The sequence below is a fragment of the Perna viridis genome, chromosome 2, assembly GCF_037379345.1.
Source record: "Perna viridis isolate PV_CMFRI_1.1 ecotype Kerala chromosome 2, ASM3737934v1, whole genome shotgun sequence".
In the NCBI taxonomy this organism is placed as follows: Eukaryota; Metazoa; Mollusca; class Bivalvia; order Mytilida; family Mytilidae; genus Perna; species Perna viridis.
Window position 1 is genome coordinate 2,539,085 of NC_142446.1, and position 21,129 is coordinate 2,560,213.

At 32.2% G+C, this 21,129-nt stretch overlaps 2 protein-coding genes across 5 annotated transcripts in view; one reads left to right on the forward strand and one right to left on the reverse strand.

The window, feature by feature from the left end:
* Window positions 1–2,758, reverse strand: part of LOC148623291 (kanadaptin-like) — a 45,930-nt gene extending 43,172 nt beyond the window's left edge. The window contains exon 1 of the mRNA XM_088565040.1: window positions 2,129–2,758. Coding sequence (XP_088421166.1) covers window positions 2,129–2,704 — 576 coding nt within the window. The 5' untranslated portion in view covers window positions 2,705–2,758. The remainder of the gene's footprint in view (window positions 1–2,128) is intronic.
* Window positions 2,759–11,990: 9,232 nt separating this feature from the next.
* Window positions 11,991–19,595, forward strand: LOC148623292 (kelch-like protein 9). 4 transcript variants are annotated; one of them, XM_088565041.1, is made up of 3 exons: window positions 11,991–12,092; window positions 15,251–15,456; window positions 16,986–19,595. In XM_088565041.1, exons 2-3 carry the CDS (start codon window positions 15,267–15,269, stop codon window positions 18,632–18,634), a joined length of 1,839 nt encoding a protein of 612 aa, XP_088421167.1. In that variant the 5' UTR covers window positions 11,991–12,092; window positions 15,251–15,266; the 3' UTR covers window positions 18,635–19,595. The 4 variants fall into 4 exon arrangements, with proteins under 4 accessions (XP_088421167.1, XP_088421169.1, XP_088421170.1 ...); XM_088565043.1 differs by having other exon boundaries at window positions 12,061–12,257; XM_088565044.1 differs by having other exon boundaries at window positions 12,072–12,184.
* The last annotated feature ends 1,534 nt before the right edge of the window (window positions 19,596–21,129 follow it).

Sequence of the window (21,129 nt, forward strand, 5' to 3'; positions counted from 1 at the left end):
CTTTGTCTATTTTTCACTATGATTTCCCTTTGAAATTATCATCTGATTCAGAAATTGTTTTTTTTTATATAAAATTTCAATAATAATGACAGGTGAAATAATTTTAAAAAGAAGAAGACAACAAATTGTTTTAACTGAATTTTATTACTTGTTTTATATGCTCTCTTACATATTTCCACATATTCAAAGATTTCATTTTTTTTTTCACAAAAGCTCAACACCCAAATGTGAATGGTTATCTGGTCTATGATTCTGAATAAGAAATAAAAGTGAATTTGGTGGGTTTTTGACATGCATGAATCACCTCCTGTCTGAATTTTATAAAGGCCTACTTAATTCTTATAGATGTAACAAGAGGCTCCCAGGACCAAGTTATAACAAACCTGACAATATTATTTCTTACAAGAATCTGTGTCCTCCATCTTGGGATGTCCGTAACTGCAGTTATGGACATCACATTGATGCCAGTAATTCATGCAACTTTAAGATTTAATTTGTCCTAAGAATTCACAGTGAAACTTTGAAAAATACCTTCTTATAACATGTAATGGAAATGTTAGAAGTGGTTAGTAAGACCATAAGCTAAATTATGGCATATTTCAGAGAAATGCATAATTTTATGAAAGTTTCCTTTCCTGGTCATTAATTCCATTTTCTCATAAAATCAGTGTAGTGATATTGATAATCTGGTTATATTTTAAGAGGTGCACTGTGCAAGAAATTGTGAAAAACAACATACCAGTAACAACAAAATTTTTATCAGTAAAACTGACTCATAACTAGATTTTATCCCTGAAATACATGTACCTAACATCACTGTTATGCTGAACATGCTAAACACTTCACTCACATCAGAATCTGGCTAAGCCTAATGTTTATAAATATATGCAAAAAACTTCTGACTGTCCAAATGTTCTGTTTTTAGAAATGGCAGCCGTGTTTTTTGATGGATCAAAAATCCCCAAAACAGTTCTATGAACAATTCCCTAAGAAACATTCATACATTTCAGAGGAAAACAGTTTTAAAATATTTTTAACATCATTTGATATTTTAAGGGCATTAAATCTAACAAGGAGTCATCCTACAATATGACTCATTGAAGACTTCTGTAGAGCTTTCCAAGCTGAAGAAAGGAGGTCATGTTTACATTTTTTGGTATCGTCAACTAGTATCTTGAGGCAAAACTAGAAGACTTGAATAAAAGACTCAGCAATTTGGTAATAGCTTTAGTGTTGTTGCTTTTATTATCCTACAAGTACCACACCTCTACAATAGATAGGTGTTGATTCCCTATCACTCTCATTTGTTCTACAAATGTATATACATTTGTAGCAGAGTGTTTATTTGTTAATGTCAAATACATGTGTTGTTTTATGAAATAAATATATATTGACATAAAATAAAATTAAAATATTAACATTCCCTTGTAGCATAAATTTCTGTAAATTATTTAAGAGTTTAAAAACCTGTTGATTTGTTTTTATTCTCAACAGGAAGTGAATAAATAAAGGAGAGATAATTTGGCAGGAAAATCAAGGCCATGAAGTTACATGTATGTTGTTCCACAAGGTTCTATTCTGGGTCCTAAGTTATTCTTAGTTTTTACTAATGACATTGTTGATGAAGTTGACTGTAAAATAAAACTTTTTGCTGATGATACTAGATAAAAGATTCAGCAATTTGGTGATAGCTTTAGTGTTGTTGTCTATTATCAGAGTAATTTTTAGTATGCCAAAGACAAGGTATCCACTTAAACTATCCTACAAGTACCACACATCTACCATAGATAGGTGTTGGTTCACTATCATTCTCATTTGTTCTACAAATGTATATACATTGTAATCGACTCAATTTTCAAAGAAGCTGGTTAACCAAGTTTGGTAATAATCCAGAGTTGATTTTTAAAAAGTTAATGACGAAAGAGAAGACAGAGGACGGATACGAAGTGATGGCAATAGCTCACAAGACCTTCAGCCAGGTAAGCTAAAAAAGGGATTCCAGGCAATCAGTTATCCATATATGCTAAAATTCTGCATATAAATAAACATTTTCCAACAAAAGGTGAGCATGGTGAGTTGATGTTTCAACCCTCGTTGGATCTGCCACTGTTACTAAAAATTAATATACCTGCAAAATGTACAACCTTGAACTTCCACCAAACTTTAATACATGACCAACTCTTATCCAATAGTATCTTTTAGAATATACCCTGTTTTTATTAATCCAAGTTCCATGTGTACTGTCTAAATCATATAAATACCAGCCTATATTTTGGCTTTCTGATTTCTTTTTGCAGAATTGTAGCACTGCATGATGACGTGATAAAGATGGGTGTTCCATAGTTATATCACAGCTGGGAAGACGACCAAACACATAAAATGATTTAGTTAGTTTAATATTGTCAATAATTACACCATTTTTCAAAACTTCCAAATAGTACTTATCAGTGCCTAAACCACCCCATGGTGGTTCTTTGTAAGGGATGGGTGTTTTAGACTCCTTTATTTGTTCAGCAGGTGATAGATTTTCAAAGTTACTTCTGTGAGTGCTTCTTTCATCCTCAGTTGTAGGTTTTGTAATGTTTTCACTTATCTTCGGTTGTGAAGGAATCAGAGTTGGGAGTTTAAAAAGCTCTTCGTTCTTATCAGTGTTTTCTTTAAGCTTGTCATGCTCTGGAACATTATTTGTATTTTTAGTTTCCATTCTTTCAGCGGGACTGAAAAACTGCAGTACTTAAATTGGATCCCTTAAATCAACGAAAAAATAAAATAACAAGCGCCGATTGTTTTTACATTCAAAAATAAAACATTATAAAATAGACAAGAAATATAATAGATTATTTAGTTGTTGGGCATTTGATATGATTTATTCAAACTAATAGACATTTTTTCAATGATATAAAATGGTCACTGTCTAAATTGTGTAGCCAGTATTCGTACCCGTACCAACTTTTCCCCTTTATAATGCTATTTTGTTGATTTCTTCATTATTATGTGATTTTCAAGTTGAAAGTTTGTGCAAAAATAACATTTTTGTTAAGCTAATTATTTGTAAAATATTCCACGAAATTTTCATTTCTCATTCAATCTGTTTTCAAAGGTACAAAATTATATGTAGAGTAATGACAAAATTAGCAGCTGATAAACTGGTAAGTTTAGACAGTAGTCAAAAGGAATAGCTAAAAGGAAACTCCGAATAACAAATGGCAATAGCAGGGTAAAAAAAATCATAAGGCATTTCAAAATGAAAGGTGGGTTAAACGTACAATGCATTTTTTTTTTCGGTTAAAAGCTCACTGGGGCTTATGTTGTTTGTTATTCATTGTACCGAATCTAAATAAAGTTATCGTAAACGTTGTAAACAACTGGGGACACGTTGTCAACTATTATTAAAGTATAAGTCCGGGAAGGTCAACCAAATAACTAATAGGAGCTGGGCATTCCACTATTTCAAGTACTTAATCCATTGTTCTAAATATATCGTTTATTATGATGTTATAAAGACGGTACAATATTTTACAAATAACATAAGTAAAGCTGAATATCACAAGAGCGGAGCATGATGGTAAGCTAACTAAAAATACAAAACGTGCAGAGAATATAACACACCAAAACCTCCTCCGACAAATTATAAATAAAACATTAAAAATTCTAACTCTGACCAATGGCTAACTTTCTTAAGTTCAATCGAACCAAAATATTTACTTGTCAAAAGCAATTAATTAAATCAGTGTAGTGTTCAATGGGGGATAGTGTCATAAAATGTTATCAAAATAAAACTATAGATCTTTATCATGTGATGCTGGGATCAATCAACAGATGGTCGTAAGAAAATCTGTGTATACAACTGTTAACATTAATCTTAATCCACACCTAGCTAATTACCATTTACTATTTACTGACCCATTATTAACCCAATACATAACAACGTATCGTGTTCTCATAGAGGTTTTATAGCATGCTAAACCTCCAGTTTCCATTACGGTTCTTTATATCTAGTATAGGCATCGATAAAATTTCCACCAAAAAATCAGTCGTCAAAAACAGTACAGAAGATATGAACAATAAATAAGTGAAAATAAAAAGAACTAAATGCAATAAAAAAATGTACATCAAAGCCACGAGTTTCAAAATAATCTTGATTTTCGTGGGAACGTTACGTCAAGTTCAAGATGAAATAAAAGTATACAAGTAAAAACTACAAAAAAAAATTTGTAGACATTATGAAAATCATCTATAATCTGTTTGTCAGAAACTGAATATTTTTTTGAACAAAATATTGCTATCGGAAATAAAACTTTATTAGACAGCATATGAGACACATTTTCTTGTAACCTTCGTCCAAATACATGTCTCTAAGGCAACGGTGGCGTCTTAAGAAGTCAGAATAGTCGCTACTACATGTAGCTCTGACATACCTTAACAACATAGAAACATAAACACCATATGCAGACGAAGCTGTTATATTACTGTACAAGAAAGGGAAAATTTTATTTTATATTTTAAAGTAAAAATCGTCTCGTTTGTCATATATTTTAATAATTTGAATGAGATCACTACTCAAATTCGAGGTTATGGTCTAAAAATGACACGGAGGAAGCTGTGTCAATGGTCTCTTTTTCTGTTTCTGATAGATAAATAAACGGAAGCCATTCTCCAAATTTAGGATTGTTCGTCAATATATGGATATGTGAATTAAGGACCTCTTTCACTACCATTCTTGTACCTAAATGTTTTGTTGATGATTTCTACGGGATTTCATGGGGAAAGGTTGTATATAACGATGAAAAGTCAAAATTTTTAATAGATTTATTTCAGCGAAGGAGAGAGATAATCTAAAATATCTTCAGAGTTTTCAAAATCCACATATGATTAATACCACTACGCGAGTAAACAGTTTCACCTTCCTCCACTGCGGACAAAATCTTAGCGAGCCGTAGAGACAGCTCTTTTTGTTGAACAAGTAGATTATCCTGCTATGTACCTTAGCTTGTATGGATTTTTATGTAGTTTTAAAATCCAATACAAAGTATGGAAGTCCTCGGACTTCTCATTTGAATAAATATTCAATGAGGCCATAAAGTCTGAAAAGTTTGTTATCTGTATAATGTTCACGTATATTTGAAATTGAAACCATAATATGATCAAAATATTCATGACGATAATCTAAAAACACACAAGATTCTGTTTTTCATTTCTGCATATTAATCGTATCCATTAATAGTTCAATAAATCTAAAATACCAATTATATCAATATTGCAACATATGTGTTTCAAGGAGTAACTCTCATCAACATCACTAGAATCAAATACTTAGGAAGATCTTAATCAAAAAGTTTATTATATACAAGATGTACTTAAAAATTATGCCGTATTGTGTGGCCTATTTATATTTTATCGCCCCACTTAATGTCAGATTTTGAAGGGCTAAAATGTGTTGAGCGGACGTCATGATTGTCTGGACTAGACAATTCTTACAATTAAATGGTATGGGGATCGCTAATGCGATACGGAATTCAAACCCTTTTTTTAAAAATTAAAAATCTTGCAAAAATTTACACACTTTTTTAACATCAGAATGTTTTCAGAATAATGTAAAATTCGGACAGGAAAGTGAGAAATAGACATGTAGTTAATAGCTCAGTACGATAACTTTGGTTACACATTTTGTATACCTTTTTGAAAACAGAAAAATGGTCAAATAATAAATATGAGTTTTTCTATACATATTAATTTGTAATACGCTACAGCACTGGGCATGTACGAGAAACTTGAAATGTTTGACTTCTTTTGTCTTCTTTCGTCTTTATTTTTGAAAATATAACTAGTAGAAAATGCACTGTTAAGCTAATATATAACACATGCTGTGTGTCTGCGTCAAAAAATTAAACAATATCACTTTGATTCTAACTGCATGTCGCGTCATTTCCGAAATACGTCACTTTTGAGCCATAAGTAAGATCAGAAAATTTGACTGATTCGAGTGTAATAAGTTAGTGGGTATCACCCCACCCCCTTCAAATTCAAAGTACACTCCATGTTTTGAGTGAAATCCCAAGTACAATTTTACTTTTTGGTAAAGTCCAAATTCCATGAAATTTGAAGTACAAAGTACGGCTCTTTGAAATGTTAAGCCCATGGGCTTGTATGCGTAAGTCTAAGTACACTCTAAAAATGACAAAAATCCCAAGTCAAAAAAGGGGGTGATGCCCTCAGTTAGCAGTAAACGCAGGCTCTTAACCAAATATAACACATAAAATATATCGTAAAACACGCAAAACATTTACTAGCACATAAGTATAGGCACATCACATACATAGATTAAGCAATGATCTAAAAGGTAAAAGCAAACTAAAATTGCAGCACTAATTATTAAGAAAAAAATAAAGCTACTAAAAAGTCCGCTTATAAGCAAAGAGTTAAACGTTGCTTTAAATTTTAATATGTAAATATTAAAAATTAAAGATATCATAATTAATTAAGCATAAAAAAAACCAGCCAAACATAAAGCCATTTGTAAACTGCAGGACTGAATCATAAATTTTGAAAATTATGTTTAGTCCTGAAAATGATCCGGGAGGACATTCCACAATGTTGCTGCTGCAAATTTGAAAGATTGGAATTTCTGAAAGAGTATTTAAAATCTTTTAAATGAACTTTTTAAATTTTGATGACAACAGGCGTTATTTTGATAACGATTTTGTAAGTTTCAGTTGACGTAGTATTTAACCTTTTTATTCGTAAAGACACTTTAGCTATATATAAAGATAACATAAAATCATCGAACACAAAACGAAGTGCTCTTTTTGTACTTTTTCAAGCTTTTAAAATTTTAGACTGTACAAAAGTCCCATGCTAATAGGCAGAAATTAAGATTACTCAGGATAAAGGTATATGGAAAATAGAAAGTGATTTGGCTATGAGGGGCGGGCTATTTTACGCAAATTACATTAAAACTATATTGATAATGCACCGCTATGTTGTTAAATCGCTGATCATAATGTCTCGACCAACGAGAATATTCGAGACTTTCATAACACATGATGTATGTGTATTAAAAGTTCAAATAATCCTATCCTAACTGCATACGTCACTTCCGACGGAAAGATTTTGATTCTGACCATTTATGTTTTGACAGAGGATTACATACATAGATATTATGTAGGTCATCATCGACGGACCGTCCTTATTAGTTGCACAATTCACATGACTCGGAACGATTTTGGTACGGTTACGAAATGGATTTATACATTTTGCACCGTACCATAAACGGTATACAGAAATAAAGACAGAAGAAGACAAACATTTCATGTTTCTCGCACAGGTGCTATATCATATAACAAATATATAAAGAAAAAATAAAGATATGCATCAACGATGATAGATTGACTTCAGACATGTCAGACTTGCGAAGTAGGGTTTATGGGTTCTAGTAATGAAAATTACGATTTATTAAAAAATAGTATATATCATCCGGGGTAACCTCTTTTCGAGCACCCGTGATTTCTCGGTGTAAGTGGGCAATTATCACTTGTTAAATTGCTTAATTACTTTAAATCTTAACATCTGTGAAATATCCCTAAAATTATCGTGATACTATGTAGATTCAGATAGTTTCAAATTACAACAATTAAAATTAAAAGTGCCATTCTATTAAGAATTATGAGAGACTTTAAAATTATAAGAATATATATATTTATCGCAATAAAACACAGTTATATTTAAAATATATATAAAGGTATTCCTTCTATCAAAGCAGGTCTTGGCAACCATATAATAAAATTCTGAGTCGTTGAATAAAATAATATTTTTTTCTTCATCAGATAAAACATTAAACTGTCAAGATATTTTAAAGCTTCAGTAAACTGTTAGCAACGTAGGTCTGCATACAATGAACACGATAATATTACACGCTTTTTATCTTCAATTAAATAACTACATAAAAAACACACTCTATCATCAACATTTTTATTTTCATATCTACCCCCGTTTCAATCTTTAACGGGCAACATCACAACGAAATTTTGCAAACGCACATCTGTATCAATATGGAATATCTTCCATCAAATAAAGTTCAGTTCCATAGTTATTTTTAAATAATTTATAAGAATGTGGATTTTTATCAACATTTTGGGATAAAATTCTATTTTTCCAATCTGATACAAACTTTTATAAAAATACAATCTTCTAACTGTTTAACAACGTTTTTACTCAAAACGTTATTAATATTTAAAAGTCTATCCATATCACAATCTCTGAGTTTTGAAATTAGTCTCTAACATCAGTTTTGTTTTCTATTAACAGCATTGGTACGAGATTAAATAAAATTTTATAATTTACTCTGTCAGTAGACATTTTGGTACAATATAATACAAATAATACAATACAAATAATACAATACAAACAATATAATACAAATAATACAATACAAAACCTTTATTTTAATACAACATAAGCTCCTGAGAGGTTTTAAAATCGACATACATGTACTACAATAAATAACATTTATATCGCATGTACAATACATGGTATCTATTTGTCCTTTTCATGCAGACATGCATAAGCTATCAGCAAACGTAGGATTAAAATGAAAGAGCAGCACTATAAATAGTCAACACTGTTAAAGTATATATAAAGCAGAGCTGTTATGAACACAGCGGCGGATCCAGCGTTTTAGGTATGAGGGCCCCAAAAAATTTCTTGACAAGATCATAGGTGAAGATCACGAATTGATCCGAATTTGCTAGGGGTTCGGGGCATGCCCCCACCCCCAAGAAAATTTTGAAATATTAAACCTCAAATCCTACATTCTGAGGATATCTTGAACAATTTTTCAATAATTTTTAAAAATTGCAATTTTCTAAGCCACCACCCCCCCCCCCCGGATCCGCCACTGTGATTAGCAAGCACAACAATGACATGACCTGCCGTTCCACGAGTTTATAAGATTATTAAATTGGGTAAAAGAGAATTATCTATGTAAATGGTCCGGCAGGTCATTCCAGGTTTTTTTCAGCAAAATTTTATAGGAATTCACCCCATACCTTGATGTTCTGACGCTGGGTGTTCTGATATCTGAAATTATATTTAACTTCCTTTATTTCAATTAGGTCATGTAGATATTCTGGGCTCTGTCTATTTTTCATCTTGAAAGTTTCAGCTGCAATATTTCTAATTCTTCTTACTTTCAGGGATGGCATTTTTGATTTAACAAAAGCTCCTCATTCATGCTAGTATAGTTATAGATGAATTTAAGGGCCCATTCTTGAATTTTTCCATTTTATTAGTATTAACCTCACTACAAAAGTGCCAAGTGACAGAACAATAATTATATTTTTTTATACAGAATAAAAGAGTGGTAAATTGTTAACCTTCCCACCTCATTTAAGTGCTTCCCTATCCTTTTAAAAACATTTTGCTGTTAAGAGGCCTTTTTGCAAATGTTGGTTATATGAGTATCAAATTTTAACTGGTAATCTTTTGTTACTCCAAAAAGTTTTACTTCATCCTAACATTTTATAATATTATCACTAAGATCGAAAGGAATTATTTTATCATAAGTTTTTTTCAGCCAATGGCAAGTGCCTGAAATTGATCAGGGTTGGCTTTCATATAATTCACTGCAATCCAATCTATCAATTTTAAGCTATCTGACTCCAATTTTGTTTTGACTTCAACGAGATTGTATCCAGCATAAGAAAGAGTATTGTCATCAGCGTAGTTGTAGAGAGAAGAATTCTGAATGAAATTGAAAATATCATTTAGAAAAATATTGAATTATACCCGGTCCTAGTCCGAATTTCCTCTGACCCTGCAACCCTCCTCTTTTTTTATTTGGATATTGATTTGTTGGGTTGGGGTCAGAACGATGTACCATACAAAAAGTTGGGATATTTAGCGGTACCGCGGAGTACCGCTCTTCAACCGCTTGCAACGACTTTCAAGTTGAAATTGTGCATGTCACACCTACCTAGTTCGTTTCCGGAATCATTTTCCTGTATGCTGATACCAAATTTGCTACAAAAATTACATTTATTATTGAAGTTTCGATAATTTTCCACGAGAGACTCCGTTTTGTTGACATTTTGAACCGTAATAAGAGTAGGCGGAGCTTGTTACCTTTGGAACGGAAGGGTAGCGGACACGTAATTTTTCAGCGGAATTTTGAAATATTCTGTTAGATTCCGGTTTTAAAAATCGTTTCTGCTCCGTTCCGTTCCAAAGGTAACAAGCTCCGCCTACTCATATTACGGTTCAAAATGCCAACAAAACAGAGTCTCTCGTGGAAAATGGAAAATTATCGAAACTTCAATAATAAATGTAATTTTTGTAGCAAATTTGGTATCAGCATACAGGAAAATGATTCCGGAGTCGAACTAGGTAGGTATGACATGCACAATTTCAAATTGAAAGTCGTTACAAGCGGTTGAAGGGCGGTACTCCGCGGTACCGCTAAATCTTCAACTTTTTGTATGGCACATCGATCGTTCTGACCCCAACCCGACATATCAATATCCAAATAAAAAAGAGGAGGGTTGCAGGGTCAGAGGAAATTCGGACTAACCCTGTCCTAGAATTGACCCTTGTGGCATCCCTTTATTAATTTCTCCCACTTACTAAATGAGGATCCTAGTTTGACACACTGCTTTCTGTTTGACAGATAATCTCGGAATTAAAAGATTAAGAGCTTCATCTGAAACACCATATGATTTTATTTTATCTATTAGAAGATTATGTGTAAGGCAATCAAATACTTTGCTTAAATCCAGCAAAATTGCAGATAAAAATTTATTATCATCCAATGCTTTTTTCCAGTCTTAGACTATTTTCAATAATAAGGTTTAACAATCATAGCCAGCCCGAAAAGCTGAAAAATAGGGGTGGAAAATATGGTTAAATAATTCAGACAATTGCACATCTATGGCCTTTTCAAAATAAATAATTTTCCTATAGCCTGGCACAACTTGGGCCTCGTTTAGTTTTTTTTTGGAAATTTAAAAGTTGTTAAACTTTTGTTTATCAAATTTGTGATAGGTACATCTTGACCAGTTTTTAAAACCTGCAATTTTGTAATGTTCATATTTAACAAGAATGGATATGGTGAATATGTCAGACTGAGAGACATCCAATCTGATTAAAATCAGCTGTTTGTTGGCTCCATTTACTACGTAGATTATGAACCACGCCCCTAAGGCATGCAGTGTAGCGTATGGCAAGCCAAAGTGGACACAAATGGGTGTTTTCTACTATTAAAAATTATTTTTTTTAAAAATATTACAAATTCATTTCTGAATATTACAAATTTGATTTCTAATTTAACAAAACTCTTTTCTTTTTGATATTTAAAAAATATGACTGATTTTGCAATATTGCAAAGCGATTTTTTAATATTGGAATCCAATTTTCTAATATTACAGACTCAATTTGTAATGTTACAAAATGTGTGATATTTTATAAGATTACCAAATCAGGAATTTGTAATATTAGATAATTTTTTTTTATATTAAAAAAGACTTTCTAACATATAAAAAAATATTTTCTATCATTACAAAATATTGATTTTTGTCTACTTTAGCTTGCCATATATACAGCATATCAAAATTTGCAATATATATGGTTGGTATTTTTGTATTCTATTGGTGTGCTAAAATTGTCGTTATTCGAATTTTGTAATGATTCTACTGTAAAATAGGAATTTGCCCGATGTTTCATCTTTAATTTAGGAGTGTTAAAATTTGAAGTTTTGAGTTTAAACAGTTGCTAAGAAATATCAGTGACATATTTATGTCCCTGGAATCCATTATGAACAGGCTCGGAAAAAAATCATACGTATTATTTAGATCTACATGTATCTTCTGTTTATTTTCTATTTCATCGCTCATTTCAACCTTGATTTTCTTTTATGATCTTCAATGACGCGAATGTATAACGTACATTACTTTTGGGCATTTCTTGTTGCTTCTCGTCGTCTTTTGTCGCTAATTAGAGAACCCAAGTTAAAAAATGACGACACTTCCGCTTCAGGTCATGGTCACTGGAAAATCAGTCATGGGCTGAAATAACTAAAGTTTGTTTACTGTCAACCAAAAGATGTAAGACACAGATAGAACATTTTACTGTGGAAAAATATATAGTTCTTTATAAAAATGTTAAAGAAGAAAGCAATCTCTTAAGGACTTACAAAGTAGGACGTATATTCTTTGTACCAGAACTGAAGTTTGAGGACAGTCACTGTATGGTGGTCGAAATTGCGAAAGGTGTTTTCTATAGGATAATAAATGAACGTCCATTTATTATCTCGTAGCATCCGATTATCACAATTTTAGCTTTGTGTGACTGTTCATTAAACTGTCTCTTCATATGTACTTGATTAATCCAGATCATTTTCTTTCATTGTTTACAATAATTAATCTCCCGAAGGTAATAAGATTTGTGTAGCCTGTATCAATGTCAGAAGTAATCAATCACCCATTGAATCTCAGTTATTTTATGAAGTGTCATGGTCATGTGATAAAAAATTTACACACAGCTTTCATGCAGATGATATATATAGGAGCCAGTCTACCCGTTAAACTAATATTTATACTATTTCTACTGTTACATTTTTAAATATGCACCGGAAGTTCACTGCCAGGACTTGCAGGTGCATACTTAAATGATGATCGATAACTTCTGCCTACCGAAAATACCTAGAACGAGACCACACTACAGCTGGATCAGGTATAGGAGAGTTCTTTATGATATCCTCACTTACCTGTGATATTGTTTTGGTTGGCAAAAAATCCATCATTATATAGTAAAATGCAGGTCCTTCATGATGGAAAGACAAATATATATAGATAAGAAGTTTTTAGTGAATTGCAATGTTTTAAAGTTCAATAAACTAATGAATGCCACAAAAATGTCTGCACTCCACAAGTTGTGTCAATTTATCAAAATTATCAATAAGAAAATGAATTACAAAATTAAGTACTCATATTACATGTACATGTAGAACGAAACTTTTGTTCTATGTTGGTGATGTCTCAACCTATGGGATGAGCAAGAATTCCTATATCAATTGTTTTACACTTAAAAGTTCAGAAATCACTTCTGAATTACATACACCATTTCTGGCAGAAACAAATTTGTATCATATTTCAGAGCCCTTCTTAGGACATTGCAGACATGGTACAAGGATCTAACATACATGTGCTGCTGTAATTATAAAACAATTTCATTAATAATTTGAACTGGAAACAAATATTGAAACTTTTTCCTCCACAAGATTTACATTATGTATTTTATACACTCCAATTAGATCTTCATTAAATCCTTAGTAGTTATTAGAGAAATGACAATATCGTTATTTTTCTTGAATATATATGTTATTTTCTTCAAATACTGCTTCAGAAAAATGTTTATTTTAATTTGTAAAATTGTCTGAAGGAAAAACAATTTAAAAAACTAAATGTTGAAGTCTTGTGCAATGCAAATTAGGCTGGACTGGTCGACTAAAATCATCCTTGACTGATCTTGTACTAAGCAAACAAAAATTTCAAGAGTAAATACATGTTTTAATGGAAAAGAAAGATACATGTAATCCCCTGACCAATGCAATATTTGTTTTTCTATTGAGATGTCCCCTGGTAGATTTTCACTGAATATGAAAAAATTATGAATCAAAGTTCAGACCTGACTTACTACTTCAGAAAATTCTGTTTTTTTTATTCCAAAATTTAAAAATGTATATTTATTTCAAATTTTGCCAATTTGTGCTTGTTTTTTACCTTTTAAAATGAGGTCTGAGTTTGATGAATCTGTTTAATTGTGTCATTATGTTGAAACATTGATGTGTTAAGAAATTGCTGATGTACATGTAATCAAATCAGTATATTATACATTTGTTGAATGAGGAATAGTAAATTTAATGTTAAGTAGGCATTGCCTATAAATGGAAGCACTTAAATTTTTACCCTCCACAAAAATATCACAAGCAGCTCCTGCAATATCAAATTTTTTTTTATTAAATTTTCATAATTTGTACATTTTTGGAACAATATCAGTTCATGAATTCATGGAACCTATGATGTAAACTAATGCTTATTAAAGAATGTAGATGAAACACACCTTCTATTTAGAAAAAAGATAATGAATGCCTTTCCTATCTTAGAAAAGATATGCTTTAATTTGGATAATACGATCAAAGCTATATTTTTTCTGAGACAGATTTGGTTCTTGAACAGCCAGCAGACCGGACTATTTGAAACCAAATTTATTTTTTGGCATTAGAAGAAACCACCTCAAGACTATCGGAAAAGATTAATTTCTCTTTATCATACAATTTTTTTTTCGTTTGGTTAAAGAAAATGTTAAATTTTCTCTAAGTACAGTCACTTTCGTTACATTTGTACCTCCGGCACATGACATTTTTTAGTGTATTGGGGAACCTCATGGGAAATTAAGATACATCTAATAACTGTAGAGGTCCCACCACTTTGCGGGCCTTGCTATTTCCCCAAGATACCTATGATTTCTTGAGGCAACACTGAAGATAATAGTAGGTATTGAGTGGTAATAGATTTACTGTTTCCTTGATGGGCAGTGGACAAATGTTTTATTATGCTGAACCATAGGAGCAATTTTGAGAATTTGTAATGTTTACTTAAAAGATTTTTAATAGAAGGTTAAGCTGAGATACTGATTACAATGTAAATGTCGTTCATGTGCAGTGAATGGTGTTATTTTTGCAATTGATGATCAAGCTTCAAAGATTTATAAATAATGCAGTTTCAATTAAAACTGTCAAGCACACAACACATAGGCAATTGTGTGGTTGGCTCGAAATCCAAATAAAGTCATGAATGTGTACCAGTGGATGATATGCCTAGCTGCTTGCTGTTGCTTCTGTGAGCTAGCATAATAAAAAAAATCCAGCTCAGTTTGGCGACTAGTACAAACATTCTTTTCCTGAAATGCATGAAATATCTGACATTGGAAGTATAAAATCTTCAACCAATCAATCATCAATCAACCTAACCCTTCCAGCTCACTTATAGACCCAATGATCTGTGCTTCCTTCTCAAAGAAAAAAATACCCAATGGCTTGGAAGTATATACATGTACATGTATGTATCTACCTGATGGATGGAAAAATAACTTTTATGCACAAATTATAATCATTATTAAGATGAATTATGACATATGTCAGGAGAATCTATATAAAAAATAGTTTAACGTTTCTAAAGAAACCATGTTTACTTTCTTCTAGCTTAATATGGGGTTAAATGAACCAAGGTGACATTGCTCGTGCTAAAAGGTTAAAGCTGTCCAACATGGCGGATGACATACAAGATAGTCCAGCTGTAGAAGTCTGTCGGGTTGAAGAAAGACCAGAACATGGCATGAAGATACTTCAGGGTCTTAACAAATTGAAAAATGATAAAATCTTATGTGATGTCACATTAATAGCTGAAGGTAAATATGAACATGAATGTACAATGTATTTAACTTCTAATCATGTACAATTAATCTACTTCCATGTATTTTTGTTTAGTTTCTTCTTGAACTACTTTTCCAACTTCAACCTATTCGATTATTGTATGTGCTAATAACTTGGTCAGCTTTAAGTCTTTTTAACCTGAATGCTCGATCAGTTTTACCATTTTTTTACTAGTCTATCCCAAAAAGTATTTAAATTTGATTTAGTAAATAAATTTTAATTTGTATGTGAAGCACTTGGATTGTAGTTTTTTAAATGACAGTGTTTATTCTGTTAGAATAAAATGCTTCAAAACACAGTTTGATAAGACCGCAGAGATCAAACCCTGAATAGTTTGGCAAGTATTGACAAACCATTCCAGTTTTGTTCAACCTAATTTTGATTGCAATAGAATAACTCAGTATAATAATTTGACCAAAACCGAAGCAGTCCATTTTTGGCCTCTTATTCATAAACAGTTCCAGTCACAGTCCTCAAAATAAATCCAGCCTTTCTTTTGTGATATGGCTTCTTGTAGTAGAATTTCAAAGAGATCCATTCACACATATAGGAATAATTACCTGGACACAATGAAAATGCTTGTTTCTGGTCCCTAATTCCTTAGCAGTTCAAGTCACAACCATCAAAACAATCCCAGGCTTTCTTTTATGGTATGGCAGCTTGTGGTAGAATTTTAAAGAGATCCATACACTTGTACTCTAGTTATTTTCTGGGCACCATACAGACAACAACAGTATTACATCTCTGGTTATGTTATTTTCTGGGCACCAAACAGACAACAACAGTATCACATTTCTGGTTATGTTATTTTCTGGGCACCAAACAGAAAACAACATTACATCTCTGGTTTTTATTTTCTGGGCACCAAACAGACAACAAAAGTATCACATCTCTGGTTTTGTTATTTTTTGGGCACCAAACAGACAACAACAGTATCACATCTCTGGTTATGTTATTTACTGGGCACTAAACAGACAACAATAGTATTACATCTCTGGTTATGTTATTTTCTGGGCACCGAACAGACAACAACAGTATCACATCTCTGGTTATGTTATTTTCTGAGCACCAAATAGACAACAACAGTATCACATCTCTGGTCATGTTATTTTCTGGGCACCAAACAGTCAACAACAGTATCACAACTCTGGTTATGTTATTTTGAAGAAAAAAAAAATATTGAACTTTTGACAAGTTTATCGTTTTTTATTAATATGACTTTTTTTTCTCTCAGCAACATGGTGATCAGAATAACACTTTAAATGAACAACTGTCAGGTTTCACATGTTTTGAATAGTAACAGATATACAATGTAAACCAATAAAATAACAAAGTAATAAAATAGACCACTCACAATTTTATTTGGTATGTTTGATTCATATCTGATTTTTGCTTGTTGTGTACAATAGGTATTCACAGATAACTTTACACCATCCTAAGAGAATAATTTTTCTATCACATTTATGAAAAGTAAAGTATTTATAAAATGAAGTTTTGTTTTCAGGTCACAAATTTGAAGCCCACAGAGTAGTACTGGTATCCTGCTCCGATTACTTTAGATCTATGTTCACAAGTGGAATGAAGGAAAGTAACCAGAAAGAAATAGAACTAAGGGGGATAACTAGCAAAGGTTTAGACAAGACATTAGAAATCATATACACTTCAACAACTTCATTAGAAGGAGATGATATATTTGATGTAATAGCTGCTGCCACTCATCTACAAGTCACTCCAGTTATAGAGTTCTGTGAGAGAAACTTTTTAAGCGGCATGAATACTTCCAACTTCTATGATTTTATAAATACTGCTAAGTTATATAGCATGAGCAATGCACTGAAACAAATTGATGTATTTATAGCAAGGAATTTAATGCATATCTTTAAGGAAGGTACATTGCATTTACTGACAAATGAACAAATGATTAACTGTTTGAACAGCGACCAATTAGGCTTGAAGGAGATTGATATATTTCATATAACATGGGAATGGTTTCGTCTGAATAGTAATCAGGAGAATCAAGCAATAGAACTGATGAAATTAATTAGGTTTCCAATGATCAACCCAGCAGACTTAGTGCAGACTGTTCAAAGGGTTGATATGATGATGAATAACCCACACTTAAGACAAATGGTTCTTAGTGCTTTAAATTACCATGTAGTTCCTCATTCACAACCTCTGGATAAAAGTTGTAATGTTCAGTTACGTAGCTTTGTAGAAAGATTAATAAGTGTTGGTGGGAGAGAAATTCATCCTAACCCAGGTCTCCATGATGAAATTTTAGTCTTTGATTCCAAAATCACATCAAATAGTTTATTGAATAGAACAGAGTTAGCCTCACTGCCAAGTGCACTTAGTCATATGCAGGTTGTTGTATACAATAACTTCTTGTACGTACTTGGGGGTTGTACCACACAGTGTGCTCATGGTGAGTCTGCAGTCAACTCAGTTCTACGTTATGATTCACGCTTTGATACATGGTTCCAAGTTTGTCCTATGATAAACAAACGAGCATACTTTTTTGCTGGTGTTCTCAATGATAAAATATATACTGTGGGTGGCAAATTTAAAGATGGCAGCCTTGCAACTGCAGAAGCTTACAATCCTGGTGACAATGTCTGGGAACCCATAGCTCCTATGCCCATGTCATACCATGCTCATGCTGGGGCTGTGTATGGCAACTATATCTACATATCTGGAGGATATAGTGGCAATCACTTCACACCAGATATGCAACGTTATGACCCAGCAACCAATCAATGGGAAGATATGGCTGCCATGTTAACACAACGTGGATGGCATGTCATGTGTGCTGCTCAGGACAAGTTGTATGTGTTTGGAGGCTGTAATCTAAATGTGAATCAACAAGCTATGCCTGTGATGCAGTCTGAATGCTACGACCCCACATCAGATCAGTGGACAATTATTGCTCCTTTATCTGTATCTCATAAGGAGGCCTCATGTGTTGTTTATAATGATCATATATATGTATTAGGTGGCTATAATGTTCAGACAAAGACTGGTCAGAAACTTGTATCACGATATGACTTGTATACTGGTATATGGGAAACAGTTGGTGCTCTACCACGTAGTCTAACAGGAGTTGGGTATTGTACTTTGAAACTGCCAGCCTTTAATATTGATGATTCAGATTGATTACAAGCATGCCAGATTATTTTATTGCAGAATGAATTGCAATATTTTTGTTAATGTGAATTAGCCTGTTAACTTATAAGGTGAGAAACACAGATGTCAACTTTTCAACAGTCTAACAAATGTATTCAGTAATAAATTATTTTATGAAGGTTTAGGAAATATATGGTTGTTTGCTGTTTATTGACCTACATGTACTTGTTCTAATACAAAAAACATGTATTCTTTATTCTGAGACAATTTTGAATACATTTTAGACTCTTTTTGGTGTTATTTAGAAAAAAAACATTTATCATCACAAAATTTACGTACCTACCCATTCTCAAAATTGTTTCACAATACACAGCAAATCAATAATTTGATTGATTAAAGCCTTTAGTATGGCATTACTTCCTTTTGGTGTGCTTATGTCAATATTTTGGTTATGACTATTATTTATCAAAAAATACTACCAAGAAATAGTTCAATTTCAGTAGCATAAATTTGATTATCAGTTTACTGATAAGGTATAAAGTGTGCCATAATGATTTTGGTTTAGCACACTATTAACATACCCCATTTCTAAAACTGAGCCCCCAATTTTTAGCTTGGACACTGTTGAATAAGTAATAGATTGTAGATTTCTTCTGATTCTTCAATTTTAATGATTTTACAGACCTGGAAAATTATGTAGAAATAGCTCTTTTCTAAAAAAAAAGAATCTTATAATCTGAATGAAATTTTACAACAAGGTTTTTTTTAACTTAAAAGATGAATTAGACTTGATGTTTGTGGTCAATGCACCAGAAGTCAAGTAATAAGGAGCCTAAAACATGTACTTCATATTCTTACTATAAAGTTCCTATTTCTGGATCAATTGTAATGGGTTTTGTTTTAAAATCTTTGTAGCTTTGGCTTGTACAATGTATATAAATATAACTGAATCTCATCTGGTTTAATAAACAAGAGGCTCCTTAGAAACCCACATTAGTGTTGACATTTTTTAGACAGTAGCTGAAGTCCTGTGTAAAAATTATATTCAGGTATTAAATGAAAGGTTCTGACTGGAGGTTGTGAAGGTACCATATAAACCATTTAAAACATAAGACAAATAGAACAGGAATAAATACATTTTGAAATATCAATTTTTTTTATTGTACACTGTACTTTAGGTTAACCACTTTGAATGAAGTTTCTTTTGAAAGTTATGATGAAAGAGCAGGCCTACACAAATGTGAAGATGCCAACACTTTACTGATTAATTTACATTTTTTTTTGTATATTATGTCATAATGAGGTCTAATGGAAGGGGACTAACCTTTTATTTTTGTAAATTTATATGCATGTATGTTCATAATTAAAATCATTTTATAGCACTATTAAAAAAAAAAAAATTTAAGAGAAGCATGTTTGTAAAGTAATTTTTGTACAACTGTAAAAAAGATTTGTGGTTGTACAATGGTATCATGCTGCCTGAAGCATCATGGTCCTGAGACACTTCATGTCTGGACAATTACTTAAGTATAAGTGTACATAGAGTTATGAAATGATGCCAGAAGGTGCCATGCAACAAAAAGAAGCCTAGGATTGATTTTTGGGGTTTTGTCTTGAACCATTTAGGAATAATGGACCATAAATAGCTAAAACATATAGGAGTTAGACAGCAAAATTTTGTAAGAGTTATGCCTGTTTGAACTTAGGTGGCCAAAAAGTAAGTTTTTTCATGATGTCCAGACAATAACTTGACTAAAAGTGTATGAATTTCTTTCAAATTGTACCATAAGGTGCCATACCTCCAGGAAGGCTGGCATTGATTTTGCTAGTTGTTCATATTGAGGAAGAAGCCAAAAGGGGCATAAAAGGGGTTAAATTATTACCTGTGTCAAATATTTAGTCACAAAATTCAGAGCTGTATCAACTGGAAATGTGTGTCCATACATACATGTACCAGGGTTCAGGGTTCAACCGCTGCAGTCGTCTTAAGCTGTGCTTGTGAAGCATTTATTACTTAAAAAAGTCTGTTAAGTAAAACCTACTTGTTATCACATTCTCTCAACCATAATGTGTCAAATATAAATCAGAATCCTGTCTTAACTTTTCCAAATGTTTTAGGGTTTGAAATCTTCAATAATATCAAGGTGTATCTATGGAGCTTTTTTATTGATTTATTTACTGACTATGGGTTTTGACTTACTAACATCACCTTTACATTTATTACATGCATTAAATCAAGGCTACATTCAAACTTGGGACATTTAAGGCAACACTGCTGGCACTCAGTCCAACACTCTAGACCACTTGGCCAACTATTTTCTTCAGGCTTACAGATTTGAAACTGAGTGTTATATTTTATTGTGATAGGTTATAACTATACTACATTCAACAAAATTATAGATCTTGTCATTGAAAATTTGTTTTACTATCATATTCACGTTAAACCAATGCTGTGTCACATGATATCAGTCTAGATTGTTCATAATCCCCTACAGTTCAAGGTTTGTTTACCTCTGTGTCTGATC